Source organism: Argopecten irradians, chromosome 5, assembly GCF_041381155.1.
Source record: "Argopecten irradians isolate NY chromosome 5, Ai_NY, whole genome shotgun sequence".
Classification (NCBI taxonomy): domain Eukaryota; kingdom Metazoa; phylum Mollusca; class Bivalvia; order Pectinida; family Pectinidae; genus Argopecten; species Argopecten irradians.
Genome location: NC_091138.1, coordinates 3,759,774 through 3,779,798, shown reverse-complemented (window position 1 = coordinate 3,779,798; position 20,025 = coordinate 3,759,774). Strand labels below are relative to the sequence as shown.

The window sequence follows — 20,025 nt, the reverse complement described above, 5'->3', positions numbered from 1 at the left end:
CCCAACTTCAAAGCTACACAGACAACTACAGTGTTCCATTATACGGCTCTTTTGGTGTACATCAAAGGACTAAATTACCTGGTCTGTTCTGTTGCCTCTAATTTTACTATGAAATAGTCCAGGGGTGTAGAGATCGTAAGTGATCGGAACCCTTAGAGTATCGAGGATGCCAATTGAAGAAGCTGACTTACATGATCTCGATTTCTCTAACGGGTTCGTCGTACGTACCTTGGGTCAAACCGGGCACAAATTACAACGTTAACTATGACGTGACATTGGCCACTACATGTAGGACATTTCAGATAAACGTACGATAGAGTATAACAACACTATAACTATACATGTAGGTAAATAGAAAGATCCTAACTGATGAAAATTAGTAAAATGGGATACATGTGTATCATGATATACATGTAGAAAATTGACCTTTTACATCCCACACGAAAGTACTCACAAACACAGGGACCTGGCACGAAAAATTTTAACTAATAGTATACATATATATATGTATACTGTTAGTTTAAGATGTATATTTGTGTCCCTGTGCTCACAAATATACATCTAATCTTAATTATAATATGTTTCTTGTTATCAGCAATAAATTCGAAGCGATTTTTTATAAGTGCTTTAAGTTGTAAATTAAATTATTTCATACTAAACAGCGTTATAAAACGCTGCAAAGCACTCCAAATCAATTTTATTGCTTGTTCTTATTGAAACGGCTCTTGCATGTCCGGAATATCACAATGACGTTGTTTTCAATCTTATTACTCCCGATTCTCCATCAACACAATGTTTGTCACGAGGGGCATTCTGGGCAAGCGTTAAACTAACTACGAATTGTATTCGTGTGTTGAAAACGAAGAAGTTTGGAAGAAGCTGAAATGTTGAATGCGGGCCTTATTCTTGGCTTTTTACTGGGATGTTCCCATGCAGGTGAATTTTTAAAACCATCTGACTTTTGATCTAATTTTGAATGAACGTTTGTGGAAATAAATAATATTAAAGCCAGGTTGTGAAACAATCTGCCCTGAGTTGTAGCTCTACAGTAGGCTCTACCTTTCTACTGGTTTTTTTCTTGTATTTTTTCAGATGGAGAAATTGTCAATATGAAAATTGTGGAAGAGCCTTCAAATTATGGGTAAGGGGGTTACATATACGTGTACAGTTCTAGGTAGTGCCTATTACATTGACTGGAATAAGGATATACAGGTAATGAATTTTATTGAAACAGACTAGGACCTATAGTGATCACGTAATAGCGAGGGACTTTCAAAATGGCTGCCCAAAGTAGCGATGGAACAAGACATTCGTTTACAAAATGGGATGGTTCTTTGTTTTTTAATACATGTCACTAAATAATATATGTGCGTTGGAGAGAAAAATATCTCCACTAGCGATGTGTGCCAGTATGGGAACCACTGCAGTTGGATTATTTCTGTAATAGACCCTTACAAGAGGTAGGTCAACCTGACTTGATTTTCCAGAATAAAGTTTAGAAGGCTCGAGTAGGGATTCCGACGAGAGACATCTATCAAACTCGTCCGAATATAAAAGAGTCTAGAGGAGAAATCTCAATAGGGATTAATCTGGCCCTGACACCAGACTTAGACATTATGACAGAGAGATGTCTGGTGAAGGGGCCAGAGCGCAGTGCTATATCAAAAGGTGGAACTCGCCGACACCGTTTGGTATCGGGCCAGGTCATCTCCGATAGAGACTTGTAACAGGAGAGGAGAAAATGTAGCAGCCAGACCGGGATTCGAACCCGGGACCCTCCGAATACTAGCCGAGTGCTCTACCGACTGAGCTACCTGGTCACCGATGATCGACCCAGTCCAATCTCGCTACACTCCTCCCTCCTTTCTTGAAGTCTTCGCCCTCGAAGACACACGAGACCCTTCCAAACACCACCACCGTGGGTTATTTTAGTTGTGGCGCCAATTCTGTAACAGGAGAGGAGAAAATGTAGCGGCCAGACAGGGATTCGAACCCGGGACCCTCCGAATACTAGCCGAGTGCTCTACAGACTGAGCTACCTGGTCACCGATGATCGACCCAGTCCAATCCCGCTACAGACTGCTTACAAAACATTATTACCGAGGAGCGTCACTTAAGTTGGTCTTTCAATAAATGAATAATTCATCTACCCATAGCAATCCATTTTATCATACGTGCACGTTATATTATGTCAATACAGTAGTTTCTTTTATGCAACTTTAAATCTTTCTGCTCGTCAACGCCATATTCTTCTTTGGTGAGTCACCAGCCGTCAATAGTGACGATTTTAGGTGAGTGATTGGCTCAGTGGCGTGGGGGAAGGGGTTAAATACAGTGCTTTTTTTTTTTTTTTTTTTTTCTGGTGCTGGAATAGATAAAAGTAGGTAGGTTAAAATCATGATTAAAAAATGAGGTGTTTATTTGTGAGTGGGGGCTTCAAGGACTACGTTGTTTATGTTTGCCTTGAAGCCCTCCAGTGTAGTGTTTTGTACTGTTGCCACAGGGAGGAGATTCCAGTATGTGATGGTGTGTGGGAAAAAGGAGTACTTAAATGTATCCTTTGTGGCGGCGATGTGTCTGTATGCATAGGGATGTGTGTGTCTAGTGCGGGTGTCTACAGGTGTTAGGTATTGTTCTGGGTTGATGGCAACGAGATGGTGTGTGATTTTATTATAGGAGGATGAGTCGTGATTGTAGACGGCGTGTTTGTAGTGTTGGCCATTGGAGTGTGTATAACATGTCTGAGACTGAAGAAGTGTTATGATACCTGTTTTGTACATATCTTGCTGCTCTGCGTTGAGTTTTTTCTTCGACATTATGACAGAGAGATGTCTGGTGAAGGGGCCAGAGCGCAGTGCTATATCAAAAGGTGGAACTCGCCGACACCGTTTGGTATCGGGCCAGGTCATCTCCGATAGAGACTGCTTACAAAACATTATTACCGAGGAGCGTCACTTAAGTTGGTTCTTTCAATAAATGAATAATTCATCTACCCATAGCAATCCATTTTATCATACGTGCACGTTATATTATGTCAATACAGTAGTTTCTTTTATGCAACTTTAAATCTTTCTGCTCGTCAACGCCATATTCTCATAGTAGATTCTGTACAAATTGCCTCTCGATGGATTGGTATATTTGGGTAGATAAATTATTCATTTGTTGAAAAGACCAAGGTGAATGGAACTTCTCAGTCTGAATTTGGAGATGATCTGGCCTGATACCAAACGGTGTCGGCTAGTTCAAGCTTTTGATATAGCACTGCGCTCTGGCCCTACACCAGACATCTGTCTGTCTTAATGTCCAAGTCTGGTGTCAGGGCCAGAGTATTTCGGGATAATGTACATTCAGGCCAACTCCAACAGTTAGAGTAATCTTCTTCTTCGTGTGAAGATCAGTCCGTCGATTATGACGATTAGTGATCTATAGCACGAACGCGACACTTTTGATGTCTTGTCTAACGATATTGCCCATCTGAAGTTTCTCAATATCGACCTCTAATATTATTGGATTAATATAGGCCTAGGTCAGAGATCAAAATAGCTGTTGTTGTAGTGGAAAAAATATCACCTTCTGACTGAAAAGTCAAGCAGAAGGTGATATCTTTTCCGCTACAACAGTAGCTATTTTTTTGATTTTTTTTTTTTTTTTGACCAAAACATCCAAATTTTTCTGGCGGAAGTGCAATCCTACTTCATTCTACATGTATATAAAGGATAAAGGATTATGTCATATCAGACTTATTTCGGGACACAATTAGTTATTTTTAAAATTTTTCTCTTGAAGTAAAATATGAAGCTCAAACTTTTCAATGTTGTAATGTTAGTAACTTTTGTAACTGAAAGAAATGCTAATTCGTCTGCTCATGTTTTTGATAGAGAACAAATACTATTGGTCAGAGGTGCAGCATCATATTATTAGATATCTATGTGAAATTATGTACATGTTAAGCTAAGAAGTTAAGCTGTTTTTTGTGATTTTTGTATTGTTCCCATATACTGAGTTAGTGTTTGTGTCTAGTTTTGTCCTACATATGTGTGTCCGTGTGTAACAGAGCGCATGATTTGATATAAACATAATCACTGCCTCTGCCAGGGTTCGAACTCGGGACCTCTGGGTTACCAGTCTGACACTCAATCAATCAAGCTAAAGAGAAATTCTCTCTAGCCGAGCGGTATGTTGCAGCTTGTATTCACCAGGGTTACATGTGTTTCCTCTGTTGTGGTTGGCTGTCTTGTATTCACCAGGGTTACATGTGTTTCCTCTGTTGTGGTTGGCTGTCTTGTATTCACCAGGGTTACATGTGTTTCCTCTGTTGTGGTTGGCTGTCTTGTATTCACCAGGGTTACATGTGTTTCCTCTGTTGTGGTTGGCTGTCTTTGAGTCTTGGGTATTGTATTAAATTCAGGGTAGGGATTGTATACTGGGCAGCCTGATGGATCTAGTTCCTGTGTGCTGTTACTCTCCATGGTTTAGGTAATATTTGTAATTAGTTATATTGTAGGTTAGGTTATTTAGGAATAGGTAGGGATGGGTTGACCATAGTTGGGGCACATTAGATACAGTAGCTATAGGGATGGGTTGACTCATAGTTGTGGCACATTAGATACATTAGCTATAGGGATGGGTTGACTCATAGTTGGGGCACATTAGATACGGTAGCTATAGGGATGGGTTGACTCATAGTTGGGGCACATTAGATACGGTAGCTATAGGGATGGGTTGACTCATAGTTGGGGCACATTAGATACGGTAGCTATAGGGATGGGTTGACTCATAGTTGGGGTACATTAGATACGGTAGCTATAGGGATGGGTTGACTCATAGTTGGGGCACATTAGATACGGTAGCTATAGGGATGGGTTGACTCATAGTTGGGGTACATTAGATACAGGAATGGGAGGTTGGTTGTTATAGGGTAGAGTTAACATTGTTGGCTAGGCCTATGCTTTTGTCTTTGTGTTTGTATTTTATGTTGTAAATAATAGATATATGTTGTCTGTAGTAAACTGTTTGGCTAGGCCTATGCTTTTGTCTTTGTGTTTGTATTTTATGTTGTAAATAATAGATATATGTTGTCTGTAGTAAACTGTTTGGCTAGGCCTATGCTTTTGTCTTTGTGTTTGTATTTTATGTTGTAAATAATAGATATATGTTGTCTGTAGTAAACTGTTAACTGTTAGAAAGAGTCTTTCCTCACCTCAAACAAGCAAGCAAATCTAGAGCTCTAAAAACACCCATAGGACCTGGGTTTCTTCTATTTTTAGTACAGGGATTGTTTGACGGTGTTCATTCAAACAGGGCCCAGTATGCACCTGTTGTTAATGTCTATAAATTAATATTTTCTGAAGTTACCAGGTGTGTTCCTTTCACTGAAACTGAATTTAATTGAATGCTTTCATTTATAGTTTCAACAATTATAATGTTGGAGTAAGCAACGATGAACCAAAGTTGAAGATGCGTGTAAAACCATCAAATTTCTCTGGCCCACCTCATCTTAGAAATTTTGAGAACAAATGTTTTGAAAAGCAGATTGTGGGGTATGTATTTACCATTACACACATACCTGTACTGAAATATTTAATATGAACAGTAGTTTTAGTTGCAATGCCATGGTTGTCATACTGTATTTCTTTTGTTTATAAAAATGTAGTAACTGGTAGACTTAAATAACTATTTTTCATTGATTTTCTAGACTTTTGTGATTTTCTTAATTATGAAAATGATTCAACATTATGCAGTTGCCCAGTTAAAGTCCCTGAAGTGTATTTTGCCAGAACTTAATTACCGGGTATTATCAAATTTGAATGATTTACTTAAAATTTGAAGTACATATTCATTCATCTATTGAGCTTGTTATTTTTTAAATTTTTTTTTTCAGTTATAAGTATGAATTTTGTCCATTTTCCAATGTTACACAGCATGAACAGTCATATCGCTGGAATCCATTTCGTGGAGTTTTAGGGTAAGTTTGTCAGTTTGTATTTTGCTGTCACCACAGAATTTAGAATTGGTTGTCATACCAAACTTAATTCTAAATAGCTGTTTAAATTTCATAGGCTTTCATTAATACACTTACTCAAAATCTATCTATAACAACTGGTTTTAAGTCTATAAAACATATGTTCAATTTTATCAAAAAGATACAAATTCAATAAGCATGTTAACAAATACTTGTGCTTTGAATATCAGTATAATATTTTTGTTGGTTTCAGTGTATGGCAAGAATGGGAAATAAAAGACAATAAGTTTGTTGCGATGATCATGAGGGAAGGAGAACGATGTGGAGATATTTCCAGGAGTACCAGGGTACTGTACTGTTCTCTTCACTGTAATGGCATCCAAGGCCTGAAAAAGAAAGATAAAGTAAAGGATAAAATTAATGAGATACATTCACATTCTTTAGTCTTACCTTACTAGTATTGTCCGTGATGAAGGTAAACAGAGTTATGATGAAAATAATTGTACTGGTAACTGTGTTATATCTATTTTCCCCTATGACAGGTTGTATTTGTTTGTGTTTGAGATGCTATGTACTGGTAACCTCTATGACAGGTTGTATTTGTTTGTGTTTGAGATGCTATGTTTTCCTCTATGACAGGTTGTATTTGTTTATGTTTGAGATGCTATGGTTTCCTCTGTGACAGGTTGTATTTGTTTATGTTTGAGATGCTATGGTTTCCTCTGTGACAGATTGTATTTGTTTGTGTTTGAGATGCTATGTTTTCCTCTATGACAGGTTGTATTTGTTTATGTTTGAGATGCTATGTTTTCCTCTATGACAGGTTGTATTTGTTTATGTTTGAGATGCTATGTTTTCCTCTATGACAGGTTATATTTGTTTTGTTTGTGTTTGAGATGCTATGGTTTCCTCTGTGACAGATTGTATTTGTTTGTGTTTGAGATGCTATGGTTTCCTCTATGACAGGTTGTATTTGTTTATGTTTGAGATGCTATGTTTTCCTCTATGACAGGTTGTATTTGTTTATGTTTGAGATGCTATGTTTTCCTCTATGACAGGTTGTATTTGTTTATGTTTGAGATGCTATGTTTTCCTCTATGACAGGTTGTATTTGTTTATGTTTGAGATGCTATGTTTTCCTCTATGACAGGTTGTATTTGTTTATGTTTGAGATGCTATGGTTTCCTCTGTGACAGATTGTATTTGTTTGTGTTTGAGATGCTATGTTTTCCTCTATGACAGGTTGTATTTGTTTGTGTTTGAGATGCTATGTTTTCCTCTGTGACAGATTGTATTTGTTTGTGTTTGAGATGCTATGTTTTCCTCTATGACAGGTTGTATTTGTTTGTGTTTGAGATGCTATGGTTTCCTCTGTGACAGGTTGTATTTGTTTGTGTTTGAGATGCTATGTTTTCCTCTATGACAGGTTGTATTTGTTTATGTTTGAGATGCTATGTTTTCCTCTATGACAGGTTGTATTTGTTTATGTTTGAGATGCTATGTTTTCCTCTATGACAGGTTGTATTTGTTTGTGTTTGAGATGCTATGTTTTCCTCTATGACAGGTTGTATTTGTTTGTGTTTGAGATGCTATGGTTTCCTCTGTGACAGATTGTATTTGTTTGTGTTTGAGATGCTATGGTTTCCTCTGTGACAGATTGTATTTGTTTGTGTTTGAGATGCTATGTTTTCCTCTGTGACAGATTGTATTTGTTTGTGTTTGAGATGCTATGGTTTCCTCTATGACAGGTTGTATTTGTTTGTGTTTGAGATGCTATGGTTTCCTCTGTGACAGATTGTATTTGTTTGTGTTTGAGATGCTATGTTTTCCTCTATGACAGGTTGTATTTGTTTGTGTTTGAGATGCTATGGTTTCCTCTTGACAGTGACAGATTGTTATTTTGTTTGTGTTTGAGATGCTATGTTTTCCTCTATGACAGTTGTATTTGTTTGTGTTTGAGATGCTATGGTTTTCCTCTGTGACAGATTTGTATTTGTTTTGTGTTTGAGATGCTATGGTTTCCTCTATGACAGGTTGTATTTGTTTGTGTTTGAGATGCTATGTACTGGTAACTGTTATAATATCTATTTTCCCCTATGACAGGTTGTATTTGTTTGTGCGGAGACCAATGAGATCCTGAACGTGACTGAATACAGTAAGTGTAACTATCAGTTACAGTTCGCCACACCATATGTATGTGTGGACCATTCCATGTTGGTATACCCACACATGTCACCCACTCTACGTCTAAAATGGGATCTTCTACAGGGCCAGTATCAACGGGAAGAAATCACTCGCAAGGTACAATTGATATTTTTTGAATTTTTTTTTACTAGTTACTGAAAAAGCTTGCTTTTCCAGTATTGCTACGGCCCGGATGACCCACTAATTTAAATGCGATTGACCTCTCATTTGCATGCGATTTTTTTCTCTTTTCCTCTTTCTAGAACAAATATGCTGCCATAGTGCAGTTAAACAACTTCTATGGCATTTCATTAAATAGAATAGTTTCAAACATGTCTACAAAAACTATAGCATGAACGTCTATAATTGAAAAATAGTAAGGATAATTTGCATCAGTGGTAGCGATCGGTGGCCTAATTCTCGCCAGCATTTGCATATATTTATGTAAACATCCGGTTTGGGTAACACTAAATAAAGGAATTGTCAGGATTTTGGTATGTAAGTATCTAATTGTAGTTTGATGTATACATTCATAATCTATTATATAATGACAATTTTTTAATTCATCCCGACGTAAGAAAGATACAAAAGTTGTTTGTTTTTACATGTATTATATTGATAGTCATTTTGGAGAACAGGTACGTTTGTATTGTGATCATGTCATTACGATGGCCCACTGAATTTAACCAAGTCTCACTCAAACAGACGCTTGTTAACTACGTACGCATCAAGCGTCTGGGTGATCTAGCTATGCAGAAGCTAACAAACACGATAAATTTTGAGTTACGCTGGTTCCTTATCATTTCGCACGGATTGTCAACTAACGCATCCTTTCATTAACGAGGGAATATTTAATACACGGATACAGATACAATGAAATATCGTGACACTCAGCAATAGTGTAAACAGCCGAATGTAAACAAAGACGTCATCACGCAAAGCGGACCTGTGATGTAAACTTGCAAGTCAAGAAATCTTTTCCATTTAATTATCGAGCGTAATAAATGCATTCTCATATCTGAAAAACACCGAAGAATATTTGAACACTGCATGTTGCAAGCCACCTTGCTAGTAAACTACGGAATTCTTTTCGTATTTGGAGACAGAAGCAGTGAAATCGTAAGTTTCATTTCGTTTTGCTTCTTTGCCTATCATGCCTATGGGTCGGTATATTATTATATGAACTATTTGACAGACATCGGCACATGAAGTGAACTTACAACATCATGAGTATGTGTGAATTTCTGCTAACATCCATATAATCGACGTTTTATTTTATTACTACGCAACAAAATTGAATATCACTTTAAATTTGAAGTAGTTTGTTGTTACAGTATATAATTAGCAGTTGACCAGATTCATTTTTGGTATTATTTTCTAATGCGATGACATCAAATTTAATATTAATGCATAGAGTCAATTTACCAGATTGTCATTATGTCTATAAACATCACAAAGCATGTGTTTATTTGTAGGCAAAACAATGCATGATATAGATCCATACACAATACGCACATATGTGTGTAATACACATGTGAATACAGAATTTCTTTAGATAAATAGAAGAATAGTAATGCTAGATTTGACAATTAATATCTGGGATTTCGAAATTGGCGGTATGAACTTAAAACATCGATTAAACAGTCACTACATATATAACTTCATGGATTCAGAGAATTTATAATAACACTTACCAAAATAAACAATAACCTGTGCACTGTAATATATCCTACATGGTAAATTTACACTTGCTCAATATTACAGTATTTGGTTTAAAGTAAGTTTTGCTAACAGTAAAAAACATTGTATTTTATCAATGTGTATCAGGTATAGGAGACAACTTAATTATGATGCTAATATATTAAAGATGCTTCGCCGCTGACAAATGGTATTTTTTCACTATCAAAAACGGCAGCAGACAATTTAGTATTTTTCTTCAGTTACAAAAGTTACTTACTTTACACCATTACCGCCGTTGAAAAGTTTGAGCTCCAATTTCACTCCAAGTTAAAAATATAAATAAAATAATTAATTGCATCCCGAAAAAATTTTGTAGCACTATATCCTATATGGAATGAAGTACTGATTGCGCTTGACCCAAAGGCAAAATTAATTATTTTATATTATTTTTTGTATTAATTAGACTTATGCATACACGATTAAACACTAATTATTGTTCAAATGATGAATATCATTTATACTCTGTCGGCGGTGGAGCATCTTTAACTCAAAGTACTTGTGTACATGAGTCCAATTTCTTCCTTTTGTCATTGCTAGATGATTTCTGTAACTTTTTTATAACAAATTAAGAATATTGATATATATGTTAAATTTTATAATTACAGGACTCATTGGCTAGTCATCTGAAGCAGATTCATAATTGTTGAAGACTGGAGATTATCAGGATTACTTTAATTTGGAAGCAGTGAAATGATTCTAAGGATGACTACCAGGCATATATTAAACTAGCTGCGCCAACATACATGTAGCTCTGGACAACAAGCATATGGATTGGCGCTTCTCATTCGCATTGTTTCGTAATGCCAATTAAAACACAAAAATACAAAAAAGTAAATCCAGTATATTTGCAACTTTTGCAAAGAGTTGTCACCATTTGACATACTGCCGATTGTTATCAATCTGTGGAGAGATAGAAGGTGTTTAAACTTTTAACTTCACAGACTGACTCACATGTTAGTCTTTCTGTTTTGTTGTAAAATTCATACAAACAAAAAGAGTTTTCTTGGCTTGCAATTGAATGAAACACACTATATATGTTCTGACAGACGGTCATTATCAGAACTACAATTCTGTCCCATTGACTGTAATGTTGCAAAACATCAAGTGATGACAATTAGCGAGTGTCGAGTAACTTTGCATTTAGATATATATATAGAAATATCCTACATTTATAATATAAACTGATAATTTATATACCCATCATCACGCCTGAATTATCATTACTACAATGTATATTTCAATGATTCACATCTGTGACACGGCCATATAAGTACATTGTATATGGAATGACATTCATTTATTTGTTACAACAGAAACATATTAAACAGTTTTACTTGTTGACTTTGTGCAGTGTGTTCACCAAAATGACACAAATTTTAACGCTTCTGGTGTCATAGCCCATTGGTTGTTCCCATTAGTTGATGCCTCTATCAAATGTTTTTACAACTGTTTCTGATCTTGTTACCAATACATGTATAAACAGTTGTAAGTAATGTGACATTAACAACAAGTTGCCAATAATGTGTGATTACATGTACGTTAATTTCATATTCTTAACATAATTAAATGGGAAAAAAACCTTTAAAACATAACAAAAAAAGTATTTATTTTAGTACATAAACATAAAAACCGATCATTGATTTACAAGGTCAAGGGGAGTAACTTGTACATGACAATTTCAAAATTGACTAGGGTACACGAAATTCGGCAGTCCGGAAAATTTGTAATCTGGGCGGTTTAGGCTGGGAACGAAGGTGTCCAGATTATTGAGGGTCCAATATGCATGTCAATGTATACAAATAACACACTGATTTTGAGAATGGTTGTTTTAATATGCTGTTAAGAATTCTCAGTGTCCATTTTATGCATTATATAGAGACAGTATCATACTGAATCTAACTTTGATATGACTTTTCTTCAATATTGCAGCAAAGTATCAAGAACTGCTCTTTACTTACTAATATGCCTGAATACATTGTGTGTATCACAGAAGAGAACTAGAAAAAATAGTGTATTGTGATGTTATTTCATGTTTGTATTAAAGTATTTTTGAATGAACATAATTCAAAACACTTCAGTTTTGATTTTGATGCAGTAACCAATTCTTTAAATGAACATTTGACCCTTAGTTTTTGTCATTTCATTTCTTCTCTTGAAAATTATCTAATTAATTGCCTTTTGCCCTTTCCTCCTGTAATAGATCTGTACCACATAGTTCATCGGAAAAAAATACTTGTATATTATATGCATTGCACATAGTTCCTTATAAATGAGGTCTGTAAACAACATTTGCAGCATAAGCCATGAACTTTGTAAAAATGCCATCAAGGGATATCCATGTGTCAGATTATACTTTCTTCTTAGTGGAGTCTTAATGTTTCCCTTGTTGTCATTTTACTGCAGATTGTTATTAGCTGTAGGTCTCCATGGCCTTGTCCTCAAGATCAATTATCAAATAATCATAAATACAAAATTTTTTCTTTATTTTGTTATTCAGACAATTATATTCAAACATTAGAGAAAAGGTCACATGACACTGACTGTAAATATTTGTTGAAACTGTTGAATTCAAGATAGGTTCAAAGTTCAAATCTAAAAGAAATTTTCTAGCATTTTCTTAAAATCTTCTCATAACTTTTTGATTCATCTTTTGATGAGGAATGGTTGTCTGCAATCTCAACAATTTATCCAAAATTAATTAAATGAATACTTGGAAGATGAATAACCCAACTTGATAATGACATGGGACTTGCAAGAAAATACACATCCTAAAATGTTACTAATGACATATTTGCCTTCTTTGAACTAAAATTTTGTTACATCAATGCTTTTTCAGTTCAGTACTTACAGTACTTTGTTTTTAATAATTACATTTCAAATATACTCAATAATTTGTATGTTGTTACACTGTAAAGTTAGAAAAAATATATGTATGACTAGAAATTGTCATAGACAATTTGGTGGGCTTTTCACTGCATTTAGTTTACAATGCCATCACTGCCAGGTAAGTTAAGAACTGAAAATATCAACCAAAATCTGACATTTTTTAGGAAAGTGTACAATTATACAAACTCATTCCATGAACTATTCTACATATTATAGCAAAAAAAAAAAAAGAAATTTGCTCAGTGGTTTACGAGCTATGGCTGTCTAAATTAAACAGGAAGCGACGTCAGAATGGCTTTATTTGAATTTTACAAATAATCAACGCCATATTAACATGATTTTATAGTGGTTACATAAGAAACATTGTGTTTGAGTTTGATTTTGACCGGAGTATTGGAATCAGAGAAATTCTGGTTTTGACCGGAGTATTGGAATCAGAGAAATTCTTTAAAATATTATTGACAAAAATTGTCAAAAACTCCTTTGTAAGATATTAATTATGTCCAAATATCATTATTAGTGAACAGGTCTTAAATCTGAAGATTTAAAAATCATTAGGAGGATACCGGTATACTACTACGATTTAATGCAAAAAATCTGAAAAAAAAAAAATTAAATAAAAAATCTAAAAATAGGTTAACTTTGACCTTTAACGAACCTTTTAACGAGGCATATTTTGTATTAACATGAACGGGAGACAGTTAGATATGAAAATTCCCTACAACAATAAATCTTCAGATTTTAAATAAGTTTTATACTTTTTGCGTTATAGCTGTTTTTGTGTTTTTAGCTTTTACATCATGGTGGCCATATTGGATTATTTGACCTACTTGATTTTATTCACTGCACATCTTCAGATACCTGGTACATGGCTTTAATTTCTAAAATAGTTTTTATCCCATGTATTTCCATTTTACTTGTAGAGTGTAAACAAAACACAATACTATGATGGCGGGAATTTACCAAAATGCCATTAAACCTTAATCGAAAGTCCTACCTAGAAATCAAAGACAAATAAATAAAAAATTCATCAGAATAACATTTTGCATTGATCTGTTAAAAAATTTTCAGTTATCAATTTCACTATTTGTTATTCTGTTATGAAATCCTTAAAGCAATGTTTCTTTATTAAATCTAATAGGAATTATCAGAGCATCAATAAAATATTCCAAAGTATTTTAAAACTCTTGTATTTTGTAACAGTCCCAATATGCCCGCTCAATTGTTTCTATTTCATCATTACATAGTGAACAAAAAAGGCTTTTTGTAATACCTAATCTAAAAAGATGAACATTTGTTGTAAGTATATGATGGTTTATTCTATACTGTAGCCACTGCAGTTATTACATAGTGAACAAAAAAGGCTTTTTGTAATACCTAATCTAAAAAGATGAACATTTGTTGTAAGTATATGATGGTTTATTCTATACTGTAGCCACTGCAGTTTTGTGTTTTGAGAAACTAGAAAAGGGGTTATATAAATCATTTTCCATTTATCATGATCAAAGTTTAAAATGTCTTCCCATTATTTGCGCCCTGTTGCTATAGTATCATTTGAACTGAGTGTATTGTAGAAATCTTTTGCACCTTTTTTACTCTTAGAAAATAATCTAAGATATATTGGCATGTAAGGGAACTTCAGAGTTACATACCTGGTATGTCAGATCATGATTGGCAATTTGTCTTCTAATACTAGTAGCAATGCCTTCAAACTGGAGAAAGTTGATGTTTAAATCATACAGTTGACAAAATTCATTGAAAGTATATAAAATATTATCTTTTTTATATATATATAAAATCATTAACTACAGAAATCCTTTTTTTGTACTAATCGTGATAACAATACTTTTGTTTTCAATTTTCGATAAATTGTTATGCCAAATGGGTGTTTTTAATAGTGATTCAACACCTTTTTCCAGTGATGTATTTTTTTTGTTCTTCCGTATACCAATCTTTTAAAACATCTTTCGAAAAAAGATTTTTACATTTTTTCACAATTTAGAATATATTCATTTCAATAATATTGAAGTTTATTCAAATCAATCTTATATTTACTATCTCCTGTGAGAAGTCTCCTTATACATGTACATGTTAGTTTTATAGATTAACATGTACCATATTAAGACCCCCTTCATAATATTTCTTAATTACCACATCTTTTTTAATTTTGTCAGTTTTACCATTCCAAAGGAAGTTGAAAAGTTCAGATTTTAGTTTTTCTTAGAAATATTTTAACTAGCATGTTATTTTTTTCAGGGCTATGATAAGCAACTAAAGAAACTATTCATAGAGGCGGGATACTGTATGTCAGAAAATGTTCAACAAATTATTGCTAAATCTGCAGTAGAGCAGGAAAAAATGGAGGAGAAAGAACAAAAGGGCGAATTTGACACTCTCTATCAGTGTAAAGAGGTATGGTAATTGTCATTTCTCCTATTTATTATCCTCCGCTAAAGCGGGGAAATTAAGTTGGGTTTGTCCGTCCGTCCGTCCGTCCGTCTGTCTGTAACACTTCATTTCTGTGCAATAACTATAACAAATGTAAACCGATTTTCTTCAAAATTGGTGACAAGGTTAAATGCCTTAAGGGCTCGGCCAAGTTCGATCGCATCTGTCGATGGACCTTATTTAGCAGAGTTATTGCCCCTTGAATTACTAAAAATGTCATTTTGTGCCATTTCTGTGCAATAACTGTAACAAATATAAACCAATTTTCTTCAAACTTAGTAACAAGGTTAAATGCCTTAAGGGCTGGGCCAAGTTTGATCAGGACTGACGATGGACCTAATTTCGTGGAGTTATGGCCCTTTGAATTACTAAAAACGTCATTTTCTGCCATTTCTGTGCAATAACTGTAACAAATGTAAACCGATTTTCTTCAAACTTAGTAACAAGGTTAAATGCCTTAAGGACTCGGCCAATTTTGATCGCAACTTTCAACGGACTTAATTCAGCAGAGTTATGGCCCATTGCTAAAATAAAAAGTCAGTTTCTGCCACTTCAGTACACTAACTGTAATAAATGTAAACCAATTTTCTTCAAACTTGGTGACAAGGTTAAATGCCTTAAGGGCTCTGTCAAGTTCGATCGCGAATGTCGATTGACCTTATTTAGCGGAGTTATGGCCCTTTGAATTACTAAAAACGTCATTTTCTGCCATTTCTGTGCAATAACTGTAACAAATGTAAACCGATTTTCTTCAAACTTAGTAACAAGGTTAAATGCCTTAAGGACTCGGCCAATTTTGATTGCAACTTTCAACAGACCTTATTCAGCAGAGTTATGGCCCTTTGCTTAAATAAAATAAAAAGTCAGTTTCTGCTACTTCCGTACAATAACTGTGATAAATATTAACTGATTTTCTTCAAACTTGATTACAAGGTTGAATACCTTAAGTGCTTGGCCAGGTTCGTTAAACTCTTTCAGCGGATGTTATTTATCAGAGTTACGGCCCTTTAATTTACTACAAATGTCATATTTCTGCCGTTTCTGTGTAATAACTAACAAATGTTAAAACTAATATTGTTAAAACTTGGTAACAAAGTTAAATGCCTTAAGGGCTTAGCCAAGTTCGATCGCCACTTTTGACAAATCTTAATTAGCAGAGTTATGGCCCTTTGATTTCATTTCATTTGAAAAAAGTCATTTTCTGCCACTTCCGTACAATAACTGTAATAAATATTAACCGATTTTCTTCAAACTTTGTAACAAAGTTAAATGTCTAACTTCCGAATAAGACTTCAGTTTATTTTTTCATGTTTCAACCAAGGTTAAACCTAACCTCAATAATGTTTACCTATAATATTTCCGGAAAGCGGGGGATGGAAATTCCACGAATTTGCTTGTCTAGAATTAAAATACAGCAATTTTGTGTGAAGTTGTAATCACAGTTATACTTTCATTAGAGTCATATTTTCCTTACTTTGTTAAGTCAGGAGTTATTCTACACACCATGGTATATAATATTTTATATGTGAATTGATATGTAATTATACCGCTAGTTTTACTGTATGTAGTTACTTATTGCTTTTTAATTAAACTTGTACATGTAATGAAATTTTTTTCAGTGAACTGTTTAAGTAAACATTTTCATTCCTAACATTTGATATTATACATGATTCAGGAATATCAAAAACTTAAAAAGGAAGTTGAAGGTCTGAGAGCACTGATGGCAGTCAAAAGTAAGTTTTATGTGAATAATGTTGACTATACACATAGCACCGTGATAGAACATCAATGTAAGATTTAGAAGTAGCTTAGAAATTAAAACATGAAAGAAAAAAGCAGAATTAAGATACAGTCTCAAATAAGTTATAAGCACAAGACTAAAGATTTTATATGACATGACATTTACTAAGCTCAAAAGCAAGTAATATTATTTATATTGTATGTTTTGCTGTACTTTAATCATGTTCACTTTAATGGGACTGATTCACGTATCATGTGATACCCTGTTACATTTGTGCCGGACTAGTATCTCTAGTGGTGATGGAGCGTAACTATTTGTAATCTTCCCGCTGAAGTGACGTAGCACGGGATATCCCCTTTTGACATCATTCCATCACCAATAGAAACAATAGTCCCCCACAAACGTTATCAGGCATCACATGGTATGTGAACTATTCCCATTTTACCGGGTACATCTATTTTATCCTACCTTGCAGATGATGAAGTACCAGTCCCACAACCAGCAAACGCAGAGCCAGTGCATGGGGCAGAGCCAGTACATGACGCACAACCAGGGCATGACGCACAACCAGGGCATGACGCACAACCAGGGCATAATGCACAACCAGGGCATGACACACAACCAGGACATGGCGCACAACCAGCACATAGCAATAGTACAAATGTGTGACAAAGAATGAATGATGTTGTTTGTACTAACTCTTGTCAGGGGAGGAACAAAATGCTGTCAGGAGAGACAACAGAAAAACAAATATGTAACAAACTCTTGTCAAGAGAGGCAACAAGGGACATGTAATTATTCTGTCAGGGGAGATAACTACAGCACATAAATGTCGGGTTATTATGTGATGCCTATTAGACATTCATAATGTGGTAAAAACGGTATAAAGCTAGTATATTAATAATCCGAAATAAAAGGCCAAGATAAATTCAAAGTAAAATCAAAATCATTTCTATGGAATATATATTCAGCCACTATATAGCCTTCTTCAGTCCAAATTAACACTAACACCATGTGTTCGCCTACATGTTTGTTTACATCTATTGTGCGCAGGTATGAAACATTATTAGACATTATTCAGACTTTTGAAGGCTCCATTATTTAACTGTTGAGTGTAGAGCTTATTTTTGGTGGCCTATATGAATGTTGGACATGTATTGAGTGTGTGTGTGGTATGATTTGTAACTATGGTCAAAGTTCAATGTAATTGAAATATTGGGGTATATATTAGATTCTGGTTGTGCGTCTGTAGTGACATTGATCAACCTCCTCCTCTTCTCCTAAATTATGGGATGGATTTCACTAAAACTAGCTACCGGGTAATATCCTTATACATTGTTAATGTGCATAATCTATATCAGAACAAAATACTATCACCCTTTTGAGGTCATCTGACCTGAAGGGTCAAGATGACCTATTGTCATCGTGCACCGTCCTTCGTCGTGTGCTGTGCGTCATTCGTAAACTTTTCCTTTAAATCTCTGCTAGTCAAGAGGTTCTCAATGGATTTTAACTAAATTTGGCCAGAAACATCCTTAGGGGAAGCGGAACAGTTTTTATTGCATTTTGGGACTGATCAGTCAACAAGATGGCCGCCAGGTAGCCATCTTGGATTTTGATAGTTAAAGTTTGTTACCGCTATTCTCAAAAAGCACTAAAGGGATCTTTCTCAAATTTCATATGTAGGTTCCCCTAGACCCCAGTTGTGCATATTGCATTTTGGGACTGATCGGTCAACAAGATGGCCGCCAGGTAGCCATCTTGGATTTTGATAGTTAAAGTTTGTTACCGCATTTCTCAGAAGCACTGAAGGATCTTTCTCAAATTTCATATGTAGGTTCCCCTAGGACCCCAGTGTGCATATTGCATTTTGGACTGATCGGTCAACAAGATGGCCGACCGTGGCCATCTTGGATTTTGATAGTTAAAGTTTGTTACCGCTATTTCTCAGAAAGTATTGAAGGGATTGTTCTCAAATATCATATATATGTTCCTCTAGACCCTAGTTCTGCCTATTGCATTTTGCGACCACCATCTTGATTTTGATAGTTTAAAGTTTGAAAAGCAGAAAAAAGAATTGTAAGTTTGAAAAGCAGAGAAAAGATCCCTCTTTCATTTGTCAGACATAGATCAATCTTTGGTGGGCGCCAAGATCCCTCTGGGATCTCTTGTTGTATAAATGATGACCCTGCTCTCCCAGAGGCAGGAGGGACGGGGCCCAATAGGGGAAATAGAGAAAAATTCCTTCAAAGTCCTACTTTTCTTAAGTTTTGAAAGAATTTCAACCAGATTTGGTCTAATATATCTTAATGGGAAGAGGAACAGATTTTGTATAAATGGTTACTTAACCCTCCAGGGGCAGGAGGGGTGGGACCAAATAGGGGAAATAGAGGAAAATTCATTCAAAACGCTACAAGTCATAAAGCTCTTATTGGAGTTTGACCAAATTTGCTCAGAAATACCTTGAGGGCAGGAGAATAGATTTTTAGCCCACCATCATCAGATGGTGGGCTATTCAAATCGCCCTGCGTCCGTGGTCCGTCGTCCGTCCGTAAACAATGCTTGTTATCACTATTTCTTAAAAACTGCTGCAGGGATTTTGTTCAAACTTCACATGGAGGGTCCCCTTGGTCCATATTTGTGCCATACAGATTTTGAGGCTGATAGGAAAAACAAGATGGCCGCCAGGCAGCCATCTTTGATTTTGGCAGTTGAAGTTTGTTATCGATATTTCTTGAGAACTACTGAAGGGATTTTGTTCAAACTTCACATGGAGGTTACCCTTGGTCCCTAGTTGTGCCATACAGATTTTGAGGCTGATCGGAAAAACAAGATGGCCGCCAGGCAGCCATCTTTGATTTTGGCAGTTGAAGTTTGTTATCGATATTTCTTGAGAACTACAGTAGGGATTTTGTTCAAACTTCACATGGAGGTTACCCTTGGTCCCTAGTTGTGCCATACAGATTTTGAGGCTGATCGGAAAAACAAGATGGCCGCCAGGCAGCCATCTTTGATTTTGGCAGTTGAAGTTTGTTATCGATATTTCTTGAGAACTACTGAAGGA

At 35.2% G+C, this 20,025-nt stretch overlaps 1 protein-coding gene and 1 long non-coding RNA gene across 2 annotated transcripts; both read left to right on the top strand.

Annotated features, from left to right (window-relative positions):
• The first annotated feature begins 745 nt into the window (after positions 1-745).
• On the top strand, positions 746-18,514 carry LOC138322673 (N-acetylglucosamine-1-phosphotransferase subunit gamma-like). Its single transcript, XM_069266696.1, has 9 exons — positions 746-936; positions 1,093-1,141; positions 5,409-5,540; positions 5,882-5,965; positions 6,216-6,309; positions 8,066-8,263; positions 15,029-15,184; positions 16,896-16,953; positions 17,437-18,514. The coding sequence occupies exons 1-9, from the start codon at positions 885-887 to the stop codon at positions 17,628-17,630; spliced, it is 1,017 nt and encodes a 338-aa protein (XP_069122797.1). The 5' UTR covers positions 746-884; the 3' UTR covers positions 17,631-18,514.
• Positions 8,305-11,949, top strand: LOC138322674 (uncharacterized). The gene is made up of 2 exons (XR_011208456.1): positions 8,305-9,265; positions 10,492-11,949. It is a non-coding gene; the product is annotated as an uncharacterized lncRNA (long non-coding RNA).
• Positions 18,515-20,025: the final 1,511 nt, after the last annotated feature.

Bases quoted from the DNA above. Each gene is read 5' to 3' on its own strand.
- LOC138322673 (XM_069266696.1), top strand. From the start codon at position 885: ATGTTGAATGCGGGCCTTATTCTTGGCTTTTTACTGGGATGTTCCCAT. The intron at 5,541-5,881 runs GTATGTATTTAC...TTTTTTTTTCAG, and splicing joins TTTGAAAAGCAGATTGTGGG to TTATAAGTATGAATTTTGTC. The intron at 6,310-8,065 runs GTACTGTACTGT...CCCCTATGACAG, and splicing joins ATATTTCCAGGAGTACCAGG to GTTGTATTTGTTTGTGCGGA.